This window comes from Anser anser, assembly GCF_964211835.1.
Source record: "Anser anser genome assembly, chromosome: Z".
In the NCBI taxonomy this organism is placed as follows: Eukaryota; Metazoa; Chordata; class Aves; order Anseriformes; family Anatidae; genus Anser; species Anser anser.
The window spans coordinates 86,029,817-86,051,944 of record NC_139723.1 but is presented as its reverse complement, the minus strand read 5'-3'; the positions used below and the strand labels follow the sequence as shown (position 1 = coordinate 86,051,944).

The 22,128-nt window shown below is 43.7% G+C and overlaps 1 protein-coding gene across 1 annotated transcript; it reads left to right on the top strand.

Moving 5' to 3' along the window:
* The first annotated feature begins 3,595 nt into the window (after positions 1–3,595).
* On the top strand, positions 3,596–17,071 carry LOC310889064 (3-ketoacyl-CoA thiolase, mitochondrial-like). The gene is made up of 10 exons (XM_083816064.1): positions 3,596–3,750; positions 6,819–6,985; positions 8,223–8,351; positions 9,948–10,064; positions 10,458–10,605; positions 11,817–11,992; positions 12,837–12,966; positions 15,144–15,214; positions 15,333–15,487; positions 16,423–17,071. The coding sequence occupies exons 1-10, from the start codon at positions 3,618–3,620 to the stop codon at positions 16,505–16,507; spliced, it is 1,311 nt and encodes a 436-aa protein (XP_083672190.1). The 5' UTR covers positions 3,596–3,617; the 3' UTR covers positions 16,508–17,071.
* Positions 17,072–22,128: the final 5,057 nt, after the last annotated feature.

Genomic DNA, 22,128 nt, shown 5'->3' with positions numbered 1-22,128 from the left:
TAAAGATTGACGCCGCTGAAACCTGCCATGCCGCAGGCACCTTTTGAGATAAGGTGTGTGTTTTGATTTAAACACCGTGTATATAATCGATGTATATACAAATTGTAATAGACCTGTATGTACTATATGTGTATATTACTATCGAAAAGCACGTTTTTAAAGAAAAAAAAAAAAAAGTTGAGTGCTGTTAAGAAATACATTGGTCTATGCCTGTGTTGTTTCAGATGGATGATGATTTAGTACGCCTGTTACCAGACTTAAGGTCATTCTCTAGGGAGAAGTTATCTTTCCTTCTAACCATCACCCAGCTAATTACTGAAGAAAATTGATTGCTTGTATAGTACCAGCACTACCTCCAAACTATAGTCCTTGAGCATTTGCATCCGCTACGTATGTTCAGTAGTGCCTTCATCGCCCCTTCGAACACAGTAAGGATGACACCGCCATTTTGCTGTGTCCAGCAAGCCCATGCTCTTCTGCCACTTGCTCATCTGCAACATTTTTATTTATTGTACCTACCTCTTTTCACGTTTTGCAAATGAATGCGTTTTGTTTTTTTTTTTTCCAATGCTCTGAATTTAATTTTTGATGATGTTTTATTCCTTTTTCCATCCTGTAGTAGTCACAATACATTTAAAAAAAAAAATCAAAGCAGAATTTACTCTTTCCATAAGACAGTTATAACACAGTGCTATTTCTCAGAATTCACCTTAGGCCGGCAGTTTCCTCTCAGGCTCTTCTGGTCTCTACCTCTCTCTGCTGTAAATTATTCAGTGTACAATTCCCAGCAGGCTGATTAAACCAATGCTCATCATTCAGACTAAATGACAGGTTGCTGCAGCATCCTCTTCTGCAATGATTTTGGTACTGATCACAATCACAAACGTGGTTAATGCTCTTCTAGGGGATAACGGTCTTTCACTGGCTTTTTCAGGACCATAATTTATATGTACAACAAAGATTTTCTTAAAAAATAAACAAACCAACAACGACAACTCTTAGTATATACAGATAGAAACTGGGACTTGATGTCCTGGTCTGTAATAATGTAGCTTACCCATTAAAATCCATCTGGAAGAGGACTCTACTAAATATCTTTAATATATTTTCATCTTTTCAGTTTGCACTTTTTAAAACTTGTCTTTAAATATTAATTTTGTTAAATCATTACGTTCGAGCATGCCTTTCTTTCCTCAGATGGGCGCTTCTTTATTTAAAGTATACATTCAACACAAAGCATGGCTTTCAGAAAGCTGGCTGTTTTCCAGGTCCGCCTTTGTTTTTAAATATCGATTCTGAAGTCGAGCATTTTCCCTACTGTGTGCCTTTAGCTGTTACTAAGGGAACTGACTTCTCAACCACCGTTAAACTGTGGGAGGTTTTTTTTTATTATTATTCTGCCACGAACAGTTTTCTGTGGAGTTGTAAGTCCACTTATAAAATCTCTTATATAATCTTATATAATCTCTTATATATCCCACTTATAAAAAGTTCCTAGGAAAAGACAATATTGAACCATATTGATTTTTGCATGTATAATGTACCTCTGAAGAACACTACTGGCAGTCAAAAAACAAGTTAAAAACAAAATACAAACTACACACACCACCACCGAACCAACACCTCAAAGGCAAGTTCAGGTTTGTGCTGTCTGACCTATGAGAAGTGTCTAGGACAAAATACACATTTCATTTCCAGCTGAAACTTGACTTTATTTTATTCTTTTTGCTTTTTTCTTTCACTGGCGGTTTTGTAGCTGCGGTTGCTTATCTTTCAGCTAGTAAGGCTGTTGTAGTTGTCGACTGTAGAAAAGAACGTTAAACAATGAGAATTAAGTTATTAGAATTAATTTATGCAACTGTAAATCAAACATTTTTTGTTTACACAATTTATCTAACGGCACTTCTGTGAGTGAAACAGCAAAATGTGGGTGTATTGCAGGCAACAAGCATACGCAGTGGCTGCTACCTTGCCCGGTGACTTGAACATTGAAATCACAACGTATCTAAAGCCTTTGCAATATCTGACCCTCAATTCGCGTGACTTGCAAAAGATACAAGTGTCAAGGATGCACTTGAAACAGCCGGTCCTTTTCCTCCCTTTTCAACCATAAATGAGCAAGAATATGCAAACTCATTCTTCCGGACCGTTTAACTGAAAAATTAACATTTTACCATCACATATAAGTATGATAATCTAATTAAAATGAATTGCATGAGCTGCCATGAAACCTATTCCTCCAGCTTTATTGATTCACATATATTGCAGTCATAAATTATTTTTTCCCGAAAAAAAGTTACAGCACTGTAGATGTAAATTAAAATAATCCAGAAGACATATGCCCCGACAAGCATACAATTTATTTCAAAAGGTAAATGCCAGTGGACTAAGGCTTTCAAATTAAGTTGAAATTAAAAGAAAACAAATTATCAAAAATGTTTATTATTATTGTAGTGCAATATCTATTTTTTGGGGGGGTGGGGTGAAGTCTAATTACTTTAACAAGCAGAAGGTATAGCTGCTCTAAAAGAAGTTGAATGATATACAGGAGCGAATGCTGTAGACGAAATACTACTGCTTGTAAAATATTTTTCCATTTTGAACAAATCTGTAAACTACACCTCTGTTTATAAGAAAAATGCTTGTAATAGTCACTGTAATATTCCGCTGTGGATAAGAAAAAATGTGAAATAAACACTTTTGAAGAAATCGTGACTTGGTCAAAAATGGACTGTATTAAATACACATTTCAGTACTTGCTTCATACATCGGAAACATTGATATTTCTAATTTACAAACACAAAGAGCCTGAAACCTTTTACTTATGACTTCCAAAGCTTTAGAAGTTTTGACAACTTTAGAGATGTTTACATATTGTGAGGTAATAAAAAGCCAATTGAGCGTGAAGTGTTACGGCCTTGTAAACCAATGCAGAGGAGCTGAGGCAGTGCCAGCCCTCGTGTATGTGAAGTGAGACAATTCAATGGCAAAGAGAGAAAGTAAAGTAGAACATTTTTTTCCTTTTGCTTATGTTTTTCCCCTTTTTTCTCCCCTTTTCTTCCTTTTTTTTATTTTTTTAAGGTTAGGTTACAGGTACATTCACTGGTCTCCAGATTCATTGAATCATCGGAATTACGTCAGCAAAGCAGTTGAAAGACATTTTGAATAGGACACTTAGTTTTCATATGGAAAATCTAGAAGAAAAATGTTTTAAATTCCTTCATTGAAGACATATGGCACTTTTCCTGTTTGTAATAAAGCATTTTTATCGATCCTCCCTTTGGCAGCCCGAGGTGTTCCACCAACCACCACACTTTTTACACCTCAGCGTGCCTTTTCTAATACTAGAAATTTGTGAGGTGCTTTGGGGGGCATCCCCCGCACCAACTGACAAGGTCGAGGTACAGACAGGGAGAAGACCGGGAAGAAAAGCCCCGTTTCCTCCACGTAAGGCCACCAATATGGACAAAACCAGGTAGCAGCGCCCTGGGCGACCCTCACGGGGCCGCCCGCCATTTTGTGCCGCCGCCGATTCGCCTCAGGCCGTCCCCCCGCTCCCCTTTCCCCAAGCGCGGGGACGGCGAGGAGGGGACACATCAAATAAAGATAAAGAAATAATGAAATCAACAAAAAGCGGCGCCTGCGCGGAAATCGTTACAGGCGCCTCCTCTCTTGGCGTGGCGAATGTGCGGGCTGAGGGGCGCCACAGAGGGCGGGCGCGGAGCGGGACGGCCATGGCGCTCCTCAGGGGTGAGTCGGGTTTTGGGGGGCCCGGAGGGGTCCTTGTGGGGTCCTGTCAGCCCGGGGCGCCCCCCTGTCACCCGGGGGGGGCTCCCCAAAAGGGCTCGGGGGTCGGTGCCACGGGCTGGCCCCGCTGCCTTGCCCGAGGGGGCAGCGCCGGGTGCGGGGGGGTGCAGCAAGGGCTGGGTCCCTCAGCCCCTCGGCGGGTTGTGGGATTGAGGAAAAAAAAGGGAAAATGGCATTTTTGAGCCCCTTTCTGTCTGCGGGGGGGTGGTGGGGTTGTGGGTGTTGGTTGGCTTGTGGGTCTTGCTTGGGTTTGTTTTGGTTTCTTCTGTTTTCCTCCTCACTGCCTTGTCGGTCCTGTGTCAGCATGGATAAACGGCTGGGAATAACATTAATATTTCAAATAAAGCACAGAGTGTTGGCACACCTCCGCTGGTCTAAAGACCCGTGACAGGATTATACTGTCCTTAACTTTCTGTAGGGCCGGAGGCAGCACACAGACCTATATGCAGGCATATGAAGTAACAGTGCAGGTTGAACGCCGCTTGTAAGCTCCAGCAGCTCCTGCAAGTGTTTTGTGTAAAGAACTACTTTGTGTGGTTTAAATCGTACGTCCTCTAAAAATAAGGTAAAGGAGTCCTGGTGAAGAAATATTTTCATACCAAGCGCATTTAAGAAGTGTTGGAGGGTTACAGAAGGTTTCAGATCTGTGTCTGATTTTGGCGGAGGGTTCTTAACAAAACCAGATTAAAACATGTCTTGAACTGAGTATTTGATAAGAATGCCCAGTTACCTTTACTTTCTAGTCCCAAAGGTTTCCAAATCCGTATGCCTTTGGTAATATTCTGCTTTTGTCATGCATTTGTCACCTTGGGAAATAGCGGAGACTGGGAGTCTTGCTGTGGTGATGTAGGACAGTGCTAATTAATGGGGACTTAGGAAAAAGGGCAGGGTTCCTCCTCACAGGATTTGATCTACCTCTTGTCATCCCTCCTGAAATTCAGTGAAGGGTGTAGCATTTGTAGATGATGTCTCTCCCCACAAGCAAAATCAGAGTAATTGCCCTCAGGGGAGTATCTCTGCGGTCAGTGTAATTTCATGCCTGCGAGGTAAGGTTGTGCTTTTTTTTCTTTCCTCGCTAGTTCACTCCAATCTTCTCCTTTAGTCTGAAACTACTGTTTTACTGAGCAGCCACAAAGTGGACTCGGTTGCAGAACTGATCCACATGAATATCATCAGCCGTAGTCTTTATCCTTCTGTTGCATGATGTGGTCTGGGTTACACTTTGGCCCTGTGGTGCTGTGGGGGAAGACGTGGGCAGCGGCGAACGGTCAGGTTGGAAGAGAAAATGTTGTTAATTGTCAACTGAAGGGCAAAGTTCTACCCCACCCCGGGCCTGTTTGTAAAGCTGTCTGTGTGTGATTCAGCAGATAATGCGGGCAGCCAACCTCCAGGTCAAAAGGGAGGGGAAAAATTCTTTGGCTTGGTCGGGTCCTTGACCTGGTTCACAGCAAAGCCTTGCAGCTGAGTACTAATATACTAAATGTGGCTGTTTTCCATAATGATAAATTAATTAAAGCATCTTTGTTTAGAACAAAAACACCTGTAGGGGTTCCCAGTTTCCATCTGTTATTAGTTTTCAGTTTTTTTTTAAATAAAACCCACATGTACAAGCTAAGTAAAAAAAACTTTCGGTGAATGGATTTCAGTCAGTGGCTGTTCGTGCTTATCCTTGAAGCTGCAATTCTTGCTCGGTCTACATCAGGGCATTTCCCAGACAGTTTTCAGAGCGTAAGGACTGCCTGCTTCGGGTCCCAGCACTGCATTCAGGTCCTTGTCAGTGGAGCGAGCTTGACCTTCACGAGTTTGGAGAGTCCTTTCCTGTAAATCGTGCAGCCTGGGGTCCGCGTAATCCACGTACACGAGAGATGGAGGAGCACCCTCAGTGACAAACCAGCCAAAGATCGCGCAGCCTGTAACAGAAGGCCTGAAAGCAGTCAGAAGGGTGGTCGCGGGCAGCGTAAAGAACAGGCCTTTTCGTTTGCCTTCATCCTTCCATCTGTGCGTATCCTTCCAGCGTTGCTTAAAATAACAGCGGCTGTCCCATGGCAGCCGCAGAGAAGGCGCGTGAGCTCAACTGGGGGAAAGTTCACAGCCTGCTTCCCTCTTGTCCCGACACGTGGAAGGGGAGAGCTGCTGTGCCGAGCAGTCGGTACGTGTTCCGTAGGGTGCGGGGCTTTGCTCGAGCTCAAATCCTCTTAGGCTCCTTCTGGCCGAGGCGTTTGTGCGCCTGCACAGGCTCTCCTTTCCTTTGGAAACTGGATTTTCTTCTCCGAAGCTGGAAGACCGGTGCTAATGCAGCTTAGGTGACCTATATTAATTAGGAAAATATCATTATATTTTTATAAGAGAACACTTTTTTTTCCTCTAAAGTTAAAGGTGTCAAATTTAAAACATTTTTTAAAGAAAACAAACCTTTGTGAACACTGTTTCAGTGAGTAAGCCCCAAATTCCCTGATTTTTGTAAGATAGGAAGTGGCCGTTTTTGGTTTTAAAAGAACAGTTCCTCATCTGACAGATTATTTCACGGGTATCCAGCGTGGGTTTTCATGGACGTTCCTTTCATGCTTTTAGTGCGCTGTCACTGATATCTGATGGAGTGTGGCAGCCTCCTTTGTCTGCCCCGTATCCAAACTATCTACTTTTTCCAGACTTCTTGGAAAGGAGGTGTCCCTGGAGTCTTCTAGCTTTTCTTTCTGACCATTAATTCCGGCATATTTTCCCTGTCTAAAGTATCGCTGCCTCCTGTATCTTACTTGTCTTGAGCTGCTTGGGTTCACGCTGTCTTTTAGGATGAACGTAGGATGTCGATAGCGTTTATGAATCCTGTTGTGAATTTAGGATGTTATTCTGTTGAGGCTACCTTGCTCGTTTTCTCTTCGGTACGCCCTGTGTCTCCTTTTTTATGTGCTTCTCTTTGGTGTGGGTCTGGCTGTTAACTCACGTAAGTGAAAATAAGAGAGCCTGAGTGCTCCCTGATCTGCAGATCTGGATCTTTCTCGCTTCTGTTGCAGGTGTCTTCATCGTTGCGGCGAAGCGAACGCCTTTCGGGACCTACGGAGGCTTGCTGAAGGACTTCACGGCCACCGATCTGACAGAACATGCCGCTCGGGCTGCCCTGGCTGCCGGCAAGGTCTCCCCTGAGATCATCGACAGCGTCATCGTTGGCAACGTCATGCAGGTTGGTAGCACGGAAAACTCGCCGGCCGGGGATTATTTCAGTCATCTTCAGCGCGGTCCTATAGATAGCTCCCTCTGTTTCGCAGCCGAGAATAACCCACAGGGGTGGAAATGGAAGGGGTAAGTAGCGCTCGTAGCGTAGTGCTTCCCGTTCGTGTTTAAGGGACGTACCCTGCGTGATCGGTGCCGTTGCTGGGAGCAAGGCTTAGCTTTCTTCTAGCTCCACAAAAATAGTTTAAACCAGGTGAGGCTGATTCAAAAATACGGGTTCATCGCATGGCTAGGTGCTAATCCCTGCTATGTTTTTCCTGTTTTAATGACCTGTGTCATTAAATCATCGATGAATTTGCCCTGGATTGTATAAATCCTGTTCTTTTAGAGACTGGAACTGATTTGGGCCCATTTCCCTCGAGCTTTCTAAAGAGATTTTTTTTAACAAAGAGTTTTTGATCTGGATGCTGTTGTATGCAGGGCACCGGCATTACAAAGCCGCAGTTATCCACACATGTAGGTGAGGGTATTTGTTTTAGGCAGGCGCGTTTCTCTTCCTATTTTTGTTTTGCATTCTGATTTTATTGTGCTAAGGGTGGATGCTGACACTTCCCTTGCAAATCTGACTATTTCAAGGGTGCAGAAGAAAAAAATACCAGGGAACTGAAGTGATAAGTGACCAAACACGCTGTATTCCTTCTAAAGGATCCGTAGCCAAAAGAGTGGCTTTTGATTCTTCTGTCTGCCACGGCTACCATCTCGGTTTCATTTACTCAAATTTTTGGGCTTTTTGTGAGAATTATTTGTCAAAAAAACAGATAAATTGCTCCATCGTGTAACTCGTTTTCGCGCAAGGAATAGCAGTCTTTTCACGTTGGAATTATATTTCTTTTCCTTTGCATCATACTCTTCCATCTCCCCCACCAGTAAATTTTCGATTTTTTAGTCCGTTTTCTACTCGGTTAAGTACAAGTAACTACGAAGGGGCTATTTTCAACTCCCCTTCTTCAGCAGAAATGACTCGGTTCCACTTTTTTTTCCACGGTTTCCATGGTCAGGTAGCGTTGTGCGCAGAATCGTGTGCTTATAACACCCGTTAGCTTGGGGCACGATCCCCAAGAGCGTAAGTTTTTTTGTTTTTTCTGTTTGGAAAAGATCGGTTCCCTGCCGGTGTGACTTTTGCTCTAGACGTTCGCTTCCCAGCGAAATGTGAGTGTAACACAACTTATTGTTTGTTCCGCCCGCAGAGCTCCGCGGACGCAATTTACATCGCGCGACACGTCGGGTTGCGGGTGGGAGTTCCCGTCCCGGTTCCAGCCCTCACCGTCAACAGACTTTGCGGCTCTGGTTTCCAAGCCATCGCCAATGGATGTCAGGTACTGAGCTCTTTTTTTTTTTCCCTCCTGTATTTCTGTATTAGTTGTAACTTTATCACGTTGTTAACTGAGAGAAGAGGTGTGTAAAAGCATTTATTGCGCGTTTGAGATGAGTTATGGGTTCTTGGCTACCACTGCTAGAGGCATCATATTGTCCTGCAGGGTCGTGTGCCTATGCAGTGCTGTTTTTTTACGTCTGGTTTTGTAATTGTGTCTTTTTAATTGCGTCTTCGTTCAAAGATCCTCATACTCTCATGGGTTAGGTAGTTTATGGCATCGCTTTTTTTAAAATAGAAAAAAAAAAATCAACTTATTTGCAGCTGACCATTGCGTGAGATTTATGAGAAATCCATTAGTGGCTTGAAATCACATCTCCTGATCCACCGTCTCTTTATTTCTGCTGGACTCTTCGATATCCTTTGTCAAACACGAAACTCTGCCACAGTTTCTAACGTGCGCTTTGGAAGTTTCCTGTGATGCCTTTTACCAGGGGATTTTTTTTAAGCTTTGCTTACTCCGTTCCTTCAACAAGTTCACTTGATTGCTGTCAAGAATAATTACATCATTGTTCATTTGACATTTTTCTGCTTAAAAAACGAGGTGTTTTTCACGCAGAAGTGTTGCTCATCTTTTTTAACGTAGTATTTACTCTCTGCCTAATCACAAGTTTCTCATAGTTCCCTTCAGAAAAGCAGCAACACGTTTTTTTTGTCTGAGGAGCAATGAATCGTTATGAGAGTGATTTTTTTCCCAATAATACTGATCTAAATGTTCTCCCTAGCGCTTTCTGGAAGTCTATACGCACTCCACTGAAAAGATCTGTTGGAGATTTTGTCCAAGCATCGTCGTGAGATCTTTACCCACGGTGGCATTTCATCAGTGGTGCTTGTTCCTGTATTTTTCTGGCACGTGACCAGGCTGTTCACAATTGCTTAAATGTGCAGTTTCTAGAAACTGTAGGAAGCGTCTCAGCACGTAATGCCACAAATCAGTCACAATTATTAACGAGTTACTGGTGGTGAATTAGTGTGTGGCTGGTGTTTCTTTTGGCAGTTTACCTGGCTAAAATTTTCTAAAATTATGTCCCTTTATTTATTAAGAATCATAAAGTCTAGTTTCAGGCTTAGAGGTTTAATTTGTGTTCCTTTTGAGACGATTGGGAGCTGAAGAGGCAACAGATGGGGGGAAAAAAAAAATGTTTTGGTTTTGTGGCAGGGATACTCAAACCCAAACCACAGGCTCAAACGTCTGTTAACCTAACCACACAAGCATGGAGATGCCATCAGGTTCTCAGTCCTGTTCCTCTTTCCTGTTATGTGTGCGTCCGTATTCTCTTCCTCCCTCGTTGTCATGACTGTTCCTCACTGACAGGAGGGGGAAAGAGCATGTGATGAAAGGGAGAGACCCCAATCCTAATAGGATAAGCCCAATCCTAATAGGGTAAGCCCTTTTAAAGTATGCACAAGTAAGCATGAATTCATTCTGTGTGTGGCTTTATAGTTGACGAGGTATTTTTCTAAAACGATCGTTACCGTCTTTCAAAACCAGCGAACTAAATCCTGAAATCCTAAATCTGTTTTGGTTTTATGTTAACAGGAAATTTGCCTTAATGACTCCGAAGTGGTCCTGTGTGGTGGAGCTGAAAACATGAGCCAGGCTCCTTATGCAGTTCGAAACATTCGGTTTGGAACCAGATTAGGAGCAGAACTCAAGGTCTAACTTCCTTTTTATTTCCTGTGAACAAAGTTGTGTTTCAAAAGGAGTGTAAAGTATCAGCCATATAGACACTGCAGTCTTCTGAAGGAAATCGTTGGAGATTAGATCCAGATTTAGATGGTCAAAGCATTTATCCAGTAGTATGCAAACAGCAGGTTTCCATAATGCTGACGGTTTTGTAGCTTTTCCAAAACAATATTAGAATTTCTATTCCAAGGTAAATGTAATAAAACGCTCAGACCAAAAACTTAGGTCACTTGGTGTATCCCATCAAAGTGCTCCATATAATAGAAAAGCTAAAAAATCAGGATAATTAGAAACTGTCAGTAATAAATATTAATATTGCTGTGCTTTGTGGTCTTTTATGTCTTTTAATACTGTTCCGTGCAGTTGGAAGACACCTTGTGGGAAGGTCTGACTGACACGCACGTGAAAATACCCATGGCAGTTACGGCTGAAAACCTGGCTGCAAAGTACAGCATCACGCGGGAGGACTGTGACCGCTACGCCTTCAAAACACAGCAGAGATGCAAAGCTGGTTGGTAAATTTAGGAATGCAAGCGTTCATGTGACGCCATTTTCAAATACAGAGAGTTTTTAGCAACAATCCGGACTGTTTGTAAGTTTTATGTGGCTCGTGCATATTGGCGTCACTTGTTTTTGGATTGTCACTTGTTTTTTTGGTGTCGCTTGTTTTTTGGTTGTCACTTTTTTTTTTCCCTGGCTGCACAGCGTGTGGCTTCGTGCCCTTTTGGTGGGATGCCTGACGTCCCCTTCTTTCTTTCTTTTCTGCTGCAGAGTAGTCCTCTTCCACACCAGCCCACGTCCTTCTTGCACATCAACGTTTACTGTGATTGACCTAAATTGTTCTTTTTTTCTTCTGCAAGTCGTATGCTATTCTACAGCCCTTGAACATTTAGAGCAGATGGGGATCTAAGGAGGGGAAATTTCTTCAGGAGCCGTTTTTAAACTTTCCTCTGGGCAGTTTATATCACCAAAGCCATAACTCAGAGGCGTTGTGTTACTACGAAGTCGATCGATAGTGTAAACAGGATAATAGGCAGTTGTGACCTTCAACATACATTGCAATCCAAAGGTGGCCGCGAGATAAAGGACCTAGGCATGTTTTTAGATTCAAATGATGTTGGTTTTTATCAGCTGCTACTCTTGAAGGTAGCTTTTATATTTTTAATGGGTGTGGAAGTCCTGTTCGTCAATATTCATCAGTATTCATCAATAATCACAGGATCATCTAGGTTGGAAGAGACCTACAAGATCACCCAGTCCAACCTCAGCCCTAACACTAACAAGTCCTCCGCTAAACCATCTCACTAAGCTCTACATCTAAACGTCTTTTAAAGACCTCCAGGGATGGTGACTCAACCACTTCCCTGGGCAGCCTGTTCCAATGCCTCACAACCCTTTCGGGAAAGAAGTTCTTCCTAATATCCAACCTAGAAATAAGGGGATGCCCTCCCTGCTGACATTCGAAGCTAATTCCTGCCGTTTCTGGAGCCTTTGCTGAAATAATACTTTAATATTGGAGATTTTATTTGGAGAAGTTTTAGAACGTATTCGTACAGTTTTTGTTCTGTTTCCAAAACAAACAATAAACCCCCAACTGGCCCATTTAAACTAAAGGAAGCACAAATGGTACTGTCCCTGAACTCTTGGCTGAAACAGAGCAAAAGGCAATCGTATACTGCATTTTTTTTTATCCGTCTTTTATTTTCCTTTGTGTGCTTGCAGCTCAAGATGCTGGCCATTTTAACGCGGAGATGGCACCGGTGGAAGTGAAAACAAAAAAAGGGAAAGAAAGCATGCAAAAGGACGAGCACCCGAAACCCCAGACCACTCTGGAGCAATTGGCAAAGCTCCCGGCCGTCTTTAAAAAGGATGGGACGGTCACGGCTGGGAATGCTTCAGTGAGTACGTCAAAGCCTTGGCTTACGGAAGTGTCACCTTTAACGTTCTCTAAATTTGTTGTCGCTGTCGTTACGCCTTTCTGAGCCACCTTCGGCTGTCAGCAGCGTCTCCTGATGGAGAGGATTTCTAATTCTTTATATTCGCAGTGGCTGCGTGGATTTAGCCATTCTGCTTTCTTCTGGGGGCGACGATTACTGATACCTGCTTTACAAATCAGCCGTTATCCCCCTGGGCACGCTGCTGCTTCTCTTCCTGCCACAATTAGTATCCTCTCTAGCCCAAACCACGCTCTGCTATTACTCGGAGTAGGCTGAGAACTTAGCAGCGCGTCCTTAGGGACAGTTCCTCTTACAGTCATCACCTTCATCAATTGATCGATGTTCTTTGGGCCGCGGCGAGAATACAATCCCAATTCCTGCCTAAAATAGACCGTGGCCACAGTAAGGATGGGTGTCTGTGTAGTATCTTTTCCTATTAATGATACGTGGGTTGCCTAATATTAATAGGGTCCCCGCAAATCTATGGGATGATGTTTCCCGTATAAGGGAGGCTTTCAGCGGCAAAAATGTATTTTATTTTTCTGAAACGTTAAAATTAATCACCTGTATTTAACAAAATTAATCATCTGTGTTTAACTTTCTTTCACAGTCGGCAGAATAGTGAAAGATTGTGGTACGTTTTGAGTAAACACTAATATAATTCTTCATTAAACGTTAATGATAGCATTGTAGACTGAAAGTGGGTTTTGGTTTCTCTTTGAGGGGGGCATATTTAGTTTAAAATGTGGGTTTTTTTTTTGTTTGCACTTCCTCCCCTAAGAATGCTTTTCTCTCTTACTGCAAGGGGGTGTGCGACGGAGCCAGCGCAGTCATCGTTGCCAGCGAATCGGCCCTTAAAAAGCACAGTCTCACTCCTCTGGCGAGAGTAGTAGCTTATCACTCATCCGGCTGTGACCCTTCCATAATGGGCATCGGTAAGCGGCAATAAAGCACGTTTTTCTTACGGCATCAAGCACGCTCTTCATGTGGTGGGCGTCCTAAGAAAGGAGGCTGCAGCGTACCGAGTCTGGTAGCTCTGAAGGAGAAATTTGGGTGGCTTCCTGCAGAGGGATTGTCCCGCTGCATCCATCCAACCCTTCTACGCAGAGGGATGGACTTCGGTTTGGCTGAAAGGATATTTGCAGTGCCTGACCTAGAGCGTTAGCTCTGGACTACAGTCCCTTCAGCCACGTTTTTTCCCCTTTTTTTACTCTCTTAGTTAAGAAAACAGGTTTTTCAAAAAAATAAGAGTTTTCTCCTGAAGCTTACCTTAGTTTCCCGTAAGCTTTTCATCCCATTATCGCGTAATTACGAGTCGCCTTGTTGAAAAAATATTGGCTATGTGTACCCTTTCGAGCCGTAACTCAGTTGCTCAAGTTAAGACAGGATTCCAACAGATGTGTCCGTTTAGGCATTATTCTGGCAAACCAACCGACTTTTTTGCACGTCCCGTATTTTACGCTTTCTCACCAAGTAGCTGTTAACGCAAACAAACCCTCAAAGCTGATCCAGACGTGCCGGGAGTCTTCCCTTCTGTTCAGTTCGTAGACAGCATTGTATCCCAGCGTTACTTTCCCTCTCTGCCCTTCTGTTCAGAGAAGTCGTTGTTGGCTGGTTTCACGTGTCAGGAGAGATGCAAATGAAGCATTGTCAGATTTTGCTTTCTCGCTCGGGCTATCCGACTAACCCAACCTTCAAAGCAAATGTGGAGGGAGGGTTTCTTTCGCTAGACTTCACGCTGTCGTTGTGCTTTCTAAACCAGCCCATTCTTCGTAGGTCAGGCAACTCTTTCAGCCTGTTTAAAAACTTCGTAAGTCATACGGAGAAACAGCTCGTGTCTTCGCTTCTTAATACCGCGGCTTGTCCCCAGCAACCCAAAAAGACCAGAAGAGATTCATAGACATGACAGCAACGGATCTGAGAGAACAGAGGAGCTCAGACCGAACGACTGCCTTTTCACATACTGACGGCGTTAGGGAGCCCTGCCTTTACAATCTCTGAGAGAATTCATTATTTAAGAAAGAGAAAAGGGAGGTTGGGGGGGCTGGGAAGTTTAGTCTCCTTGTCTGTCATTAGGAGTCTTTGTGTTGTCCACATGAGACCCTCCCGTTTCTCTCTCACACAATGAGCATACTAAAATCAGTCCATGAAATACATCTAGGGCCTAGTATTAAGCCGGAGTCTTTCTAATGATCCACTGAGCTTTGACCTGGGCCCTTTCTTCTTTTTAACCTTTCTGCCTCTTAGGTCATTTACTCATTTTTATGCTTTGTTTATTCCTGAGCTCTGAGTCGTCCGTACCATTTCTTGGTAGTGAGATACTTAAAAAGCATTTTAGGATTGGTTTTATTCGTCTGACGGTCAGCTCCCATCTAACGTCACGGTGTCCTTGACCTGCAAGCACATATCGAAACAGCCCTTTCAAATTCTCTTTGAGGGTATCTTTCCTTAGGTAGCTGTGCTTTGAGATGAATCTTAGTGGATTTTACTAGGTTGCAGATGTCAGCTTTCTTCTAGAGACAATTTTATTGCCAAACTAATACTCTCCCCAAAAAATCTTACTTGCTTCAGTGGACTGCTTCAGCCTGGGTCCAAAGCGACATTTTGTTGTGTGTTTTTGTTGTTTTCTTTTTTTGTTTGTTTGTTCTTAAGCTAGATTTACAGCTAAGTTATACTAAGAGCACCAAAACAGCAGTACCCATAATTAAACACATGACCACCAAGCTCCAGAAAGCATGCCTTATTTTTTTTTTTTTGTGTGTGAGTACTGGAGAGGAGAATGCCTCAAAAGGTGGTTTTACTTGTCATGGGATTCTGTCCTCTTGACTTGAAACTTAGGTACGCGTTCACCAACATCGCTGTGCAGCAGCAATGACGCTCCTAACTTTCCTTGGCAGTTTGTTGAGGAAGATGCGAAATAGTTAATTTTTTAGGTTTTGGAGTTCTCTCGCCAACTAATAAAGTAGGTGAGTGCCATATCCGAGGTTCATGGGCTCCACAGCAGCTCATGGGGATGGAATCTGTTGAGGCTTTATAAAGCTATCCAATGTATAGCATGTTTATAAGGCTTTATTTTTCCTTTCATTAACTGTGCACATAATTTTCCAAATAGGCCCTGTACCTGCAATTACTGAGGTTCTGAAGAAAGCGGGACTGACCCTGAAGGACATGGATTTGATAGAGGTGAGAGGATTTAACGCGAACAGCGAGGTTACCGATCTTTTTAGCAGGAACGCTTCCCCTCGTACAAGTGGCCAGTTGAACAGAAGTGAACGGCTGTATTGTTTCTCCGGTGTTGCAGGTGAATGAGGCATTTGCACCTCAATATCTGGCTGTTGAGAAAGTGTTGGGCCTCGACCCTGAGAAAACCAACGTCAACGGAGGTGCCATCGCTATCGGCCATCCTTTGGGTGCTTCGGGAGCACGGATCACAGCTCATCTGGTTCATGAATTAAGGTATGTGTATGGCCAACAGCTACTGGTAATGCAGTGCTGACGTATTCACGCCTGCAAAGGAGTTGTAGCGCAGACACTGCGCGACTAAAATCTTCCAGTCCACTGGCTCTAAATTGTCATCACTGAGGTGTTCCTCTTTGTACACAAACGTTGCCTGTGTCCTGCAGTCCAAGTCCAGCCTCGCATTCCATTCTCTCGTCATCACAGGACTTTTTGCCTTCCTCTACTTCTGACGCAAAGCCCCCAGCAGTCAGTGGAAAGCTTCCTTTATTGAAATTGCCTCGATCAAAGTCTGTCCCTTCCTTAACGGGCTACATTTAAAAGGCTTTGCCATCGCCCTCCTTCTCCTTTAATCCGTTTTCAGAAATGCTGACTCTTTTGGCTTGCTTGGTATGCTCAGTACCGTTTTAATCTGAATTTTCCCTTCATTTTTTTTTCCTTCCCCCTCCCCTCCCTTCAGGGCAGAGATCCCTATATGTTTTTGCTGGTACTTGCAGCACTCTACTAATACTCAACCATAAAACCTTAATTAATTTACAGCTTGCAAAAAATGGTTGAGTGCGGCCGTAGAAAACTTAGCTTTTAAAGACCACCTTGGCCATAAAATTATATTTGAGTTATGCGATATTTTACCATGTGTTGAAACCTGAAGTATCCCCTAATGCCATTCCTTTCTGCTTTGTACTCCTAAGAGCAATATAATAAACTGTCTTTTAGGTGGGAAAGACCCGGACGCGGAACTCTGTTTTTCTACAGAAATATTTCAGTAGCAGCTGAGGCTTCGTAAGATTTTCCTAGGAAAAGAAGATTGGAAAATCTCCTCGTTATTAGTACCTTTGAAAGGTTGCTAGCTAGTTTCTGTTGATAAAATCGGGACAACAGCTACCGTGGTTTCATAAATGTAAGTCATTTTCACTGTTGTATTTTCTCTACAGGCGGCGTGGTGGGAAATACGCAGTCGGGTCAGCTTGCATTGGAGGTGGACAGGGTATTGCCCTTCTCATTGAGAACACCGCCTGAGAGATTTTGGAGACTTCAGCGGTGCCCAAATTCCTGATTCTGTGGAAAACTTCTGCCTTCCGTGACAGTAAAGCATCACTGCCTCCCTTCACGTGTTCCTGCAAGATTAAGGAATAACTGAGAAGTCTGAATTCTGAACGAGAAGACTCAGTAATGTCTTTGTACCTAAAGAAAGTGTAGTACCAATGTAATTTCACACTGATGACGTATTTTCTAAAAGCCTCTTTTCAATCAAGTTTATTATATTTCCATAGGCAAAATTCTTTTCATTTCCTGAGGAAATTGCCTGTCAAACTTTCACCAAACCTGCCTTAAAATAGCAGTGCGGCTTGTTAAGCAAGTATTGCTTTAACTTTCCTTATTTCAGCTGCTGCTGCTGTCTGGCACATGTGCCTCTCTTATCAGGAAATGTGGAAACTTAATTGGAGACCATCTGAAGTATATACTGATCGTAGATCGATGGCTCCAACCTGTACCCTGCTGTTTTGCAAGGTAAAAGAAAATGAGGGGAAGCTGAAATCGTCATTGTGCCTCTTGAAAGAACAATAAATGTAATGAAAAAGGGCTCGGCGTGTGTTTGTGAATTTGTTTTAAATCACTGTACTGTGCTACATGGGCTAAAGTGGTAGCAAAGACTTTAGTCTTCAGTTTCTCATCTTCATCCTGTTGAGATGTGACTTCTTCCTGCCACTCCACTGCCTTGAGCTGTGGTGATTGTGAAAGATTTGAGGCCATTCAGAACCAGAATGTCCAGACGAGCAACGAGTTCAAGTCAAGGCAAGTGGCGTTAGAATTGGTGGGTAGCAGTTAAAAGTATGCTGATCACCATTCCTAAGGTTACTTACGGATGCAGTTTCTTTAAACAGCACTAAATATTTCTGAAGTCATTGCAAGGATTCAAAAAACCAGCTGCTATAAGGCAGCAAACCAGATGCTCATTTAACACGGTGTCTTTTTTCCTCCCTCTACTATGTTTTAGTAAGTTAGGGTTATCAGGGTTTCACTGTTCAAGATGCATTTGCCACATGGATTTTATAAAGCAGGATGTCGTCTTGGCTCCTTCTATAGTATCAAATATCTAATTCCTTCTCACTTTTTGACTGTGGATAATCATCGAACTCGTCTTTTCAGAGGTCTGGCTCCAGTTTTTCCAAGCTCTCTTCCCTGCGTAGTAACAATTCTTTCAGAGCTTGTGATTCTGTAGGTACAGTAAAAAATAATCCCCTTCATGTACGTCATGCACTTATTTTGCCCGTAATGTTTAATTGCCCTCTTGTATCACTCAAGTTCTTGAAATCCACGTGTAATTCTCTTTGAGAGTTGCATTTGGTCATCCAGCATAATGTTTCTGTAAAATGCATCATGATACTCACTCCGTTTTCCAGATAACGAGTATGTTACCAGCACGGGTCATCATCGTACATCCTGCTAGAAACCTTTCTTTGCCCACTGTTTATTCCCGTATCATTCTATTTTTATCCTGTCCGTTTCCTGTAAGAGCCTCTGGTGAGGGGCTTTGTCGAACTAAAGTGAAAGTGAAATCCTTTCCCATAAAGTTACCGGGACTTAATGTGTTATAGTTCTAATATTTGCAACTTCTTCCACAGCTTCAAGATTTTAAAGTTCAGCGTCAGTTTGAAGAGAGCCTAAGGGAAAATGCTCTTGTCTGGGGAGTAGACTTAGTTCTTTTTGCCTCTCTGTGGTCTCAGGTGGCAATGCCTGGTGGTATAAACACTCCAAAAGATGACAAATTAAGTGTGGTTAGGAAGAATGCAATTCTTTCTTTAGGTTTAAAACTGACCTAAGTGTTCTAAGTTGGACAATCCACATACAACTGAACCTCATGTGTACTTCTGCTCACTGTTGTCCGTTTGAAATTTGGCTCACTTGTTAGACTGCTGTCAAAAGCAGTCTGACTTGGGGTTAATTGACTTGGGGTCAATTAACTGTTCTGGGGTTGAGACCACTGGCAATCTCTGTGTAAACTGCCAGTCATCAATAGCTTTGTCTCCAGCAGGAAGCTGTTCCGAAAGGTGCGTGGATGCCCTGGGTTTGGGGGAAATGCACTGCTTTTCTTTGCTATAATTCCTGGTTTTGCTTTTAAGCCTAGAGTGTGATATTCCCTGAGGCAGGTCTGTGCTAGGTGATGGAAAAAATACCACTTGCTGTGCTTCAAGAGTCTTGTCTTTTTCTTCTCAACTATAAAAATGTGCATACATTCTATTTTTCTTTTTAGGCGCTGGAGTATTCTTCATTTTTGTAAGTAGTCTGTATGGCACATTATAATGAAAACACCGATTTTTTATCCTTCTTGAAATGCGTGGTAAAAAGAAGCATTTCTGGGAAAGCTATGACTTTACTGATAAATGTAGCTATAGCTTTCTGCCACTTGGTGGTGCGTTTTAGACATTTCTCGCTGTATTGCTGTGGCATCTGTCCTCTCAGCAGTAGCTCTGCTTTTCTTGCAAGTCTGGCCTAGGTTAATGTTGGAACCGCATGTACCATAACCCTTCGTGCCCTGCCCGTCAGCCAATTGCTCACCCATCGTATGATGGTTTTATCTAGCTGTGTGCTGGACATTTTGTCCAGTAGGATCCTACGGGAAACTGTACCGAAAGCTTTAGTGAAATCCAAAAAGATCACCTCAGCTGGTTTCCCTTGATCGACTGGATGGGTGATCTTATCGTAAAAGGAAATCAAATTTGTTAAACAGGACCTACCCCTCATGAACCCATGCTGGCTGGGACCTATGACTGCATTGTCCCCCAGGTGCACTTCAATAATTCCCAGGATAATTTTCTCCGTAATTTAACCAGGCACTGACGTGAGACTGACGGGCCTGTAGTTACCAGGGTCTCCTTTCTTGCCCTTCTTGAAAATTGGCACAACATTTGCCAGCTTCCAGTCAACTGGGACCTCTCCAGATTCCCGAGACCGTTGAAAAATAATCGCGAGAGGTCCCGCGAATAGGGAATATAAGGTTATGATATACTTTCGCTGGGCGCTCCTGCATGCAGGACGCTCGACATTGCAATCGCGAATAAAATAGCTTCACAGAAGATCCCGACTGAAAAAATTATCGTGATTTTTCTCACAGGAAGGCACGGGAGGAATTAGTGTCCAACGAGTCTCCTGCATACCCTCACCCCCCTTCAGAAATGTCTCCTGTGAAGCACTGCGCTCTCATGGCACACTAGGAGCACGGTGTCCACGGGCTCCAGCACCCAAATTTCTTTCCACAGACGGCCCTGGGGGCTCCATGGGCTGCGTAAAGGGAGCCCGGGGAGCTCTGTCCGGCCCTTGGGTGACGCCAGGGCCTGTGTGGGGACCGAGGGCAGGGCCTGCGGTGGGGTGGGGGCGCGGGTGCCACCACAGAGGACGATTCGTAATGGGGGGGCTGTTTCTAGGGCCAGCAGCAGACAGCGGTGCTGCAGTTTGGCCTGAGCCATCGGTGAGTGAAGCAGCCGGGGGGAAGGCTGGGCTGGGCCATGGCCGGGGCACAAATGCTGGCCCCCCCGAGGGGTTGCTAAGCCTGCAGTGAGGGCCCAGCCGCTCGGGGCAGGGCTCGTGGCCTGTGTTTCTGGCTCTGGCCACAGTCCCTGCTGCCTCCCACCTCCCTCATCCCCTCTCCTACCCGACCCCAGGGGCCTGCGGGTCCTGCCCGAGCTCCCTCAGCCGCCAGCCAGCCCCACCGACCCCCGTCTCTCTCAGCTTTTTCAGACCGTGAAGTTTCCTTTAGGTTGATAAGTGAAGTGCTGCATTCGACAGAAGACGCAGAAGAGGGTAAATCCAAAGATTCCTGTGTCCAGAAAACAGACTATTAAACCTGAGCCCGAAGCAACTGTACGTGTGAGAGGGAGAAGGTATGGAGACTCGATGAAGATAGTCTTAACCTGTCACACTCATTTTGGGGCTATGTGTAAGCAGTTCTGCCATGCTGTGAGTGGAGGGCTAACAGTTAAAATGTCATCTTATCTAACATGCTGTTAAAAAATATCTATTTTTGAAGCTCCTCAAGTGCACAATTTCAGGCAGATCTCACCTCACCTTTTAATTTTATAATGGATAAATATTTCTTGTAGAAAGCGAGGTAAAAAGATAAAAGGCAACGTTTTAAATGTATTTAAGGCTGCCATGTGATAACAAATCCCACTGGGAGTCTAGCAATGCCAGGTCAAAATACAATAGCCATATGAATTGCAGGGTGGATCAGGTGTAAACTCGGGTTGCTAAACCACAGCTATCTGAAAATGCCAGAGTGATAATTCATCCCGGCAGGTGTTGTACCAGGGCAGCTATTGGTTATCCTCTGGTGGGCATACATTTACACGGATACAGCAGAAGTAGGGCTGCGTGTTCACACCCCACCTGGACTGCATCTGTTTTCTGGGAGATCGGGAGTTGCCCAAAGGTGGCATTAACGATTGTGAAACCACAGCTTTAATCTCTGGGAAGATCAGTGAGGCGGGGAGCTGTTGCACGGAAGCTCAAGATGACAAGCTCAAGACAGCTACTGTGCCAGTCCGCGGAGAGATTGCGGTCCCTAAACTAGACATTAACAGCAGGCAGTCCAAATTCCTGTCTCAAGGTAGAGGGAAGTGTTGTGGGTTAACCTCGGCAGAGAGCTAAGCACTACATCACCGCTCGCTCGCTCCCCTCTTGCCCCCTGTGGGATGCGGGAAGAGAAAAAGGAAGAGTAAAACCAAAAAAAAATATCTGTGGGTTGAGATAAAAATTGTTTAATAAGCAAAGGAGAAGCAGAAGAAGAGTGAAAGAAAACAAGTGGTGCAATCGCTCACCACCTCCCATGGGTAGAGTAATAGCCAGCCTCCCAAAAGCCCCTTTTTTTCCTTTTATTGCAGAGCGTGGTGCTAAGTGGCATGGGGTACCTCTGGTTAGTGTCTATGAACCAGAAACTGTCCACTGGGGGCGAGGAAGAAGCAGCAAGAAGGGGAAAAGTTTCATGCTTTTATTTCTGGTTGCTGCCTGATAACCTATGTGAAATGCTTAATCCTTCCTTTTACTAAATAATCTGTTTAAGGGAGCTGGGAAACACCATCTGACTACATCTCAAAGGAAAACTCGCCCAAAGAGTTGCACTCTTTGAGATCTTAATATTGGCCCCAAGCTGGAGCTCAGAATTTTCATGGTTAGATTCTGCTGCAAGTTCCTCACAGTACTGTATCCAAACATGTTTCTTCACTGTTCGGCGAAACTCTTCTGTCTCACTCATTTTTCTCTACAAGAGTATTTATTGTAGCTGTTGCCAGGGAGGAAAAAAAAAATCAGAATCCCTCTATAAATATTTATTTCTAATATAAGATACTGCACCACCACCACCAAAAAAAAAACCACGGGTTAAATTGATTGTTTTATTTGCTTAGCTTTTAAGAATGTTGTACACTTCAATGTTTTTCCCCTCTTCTGTGGTTATTTATAAACAAAGTTTCTTAAGTTTTGAAAAGGGCTTTACAAGGTCTAGAAAGAGCGTGAAGCAGAAGATAACATAATTTAAACAGAAGAAAAAACTTTAAGAGATGGCAGAGTGTTGAGAAGTCATATTTACTGGACATTTGATCATTAAATTGACCATTAAACAAATCATGCTGCCAGGAGTTTTT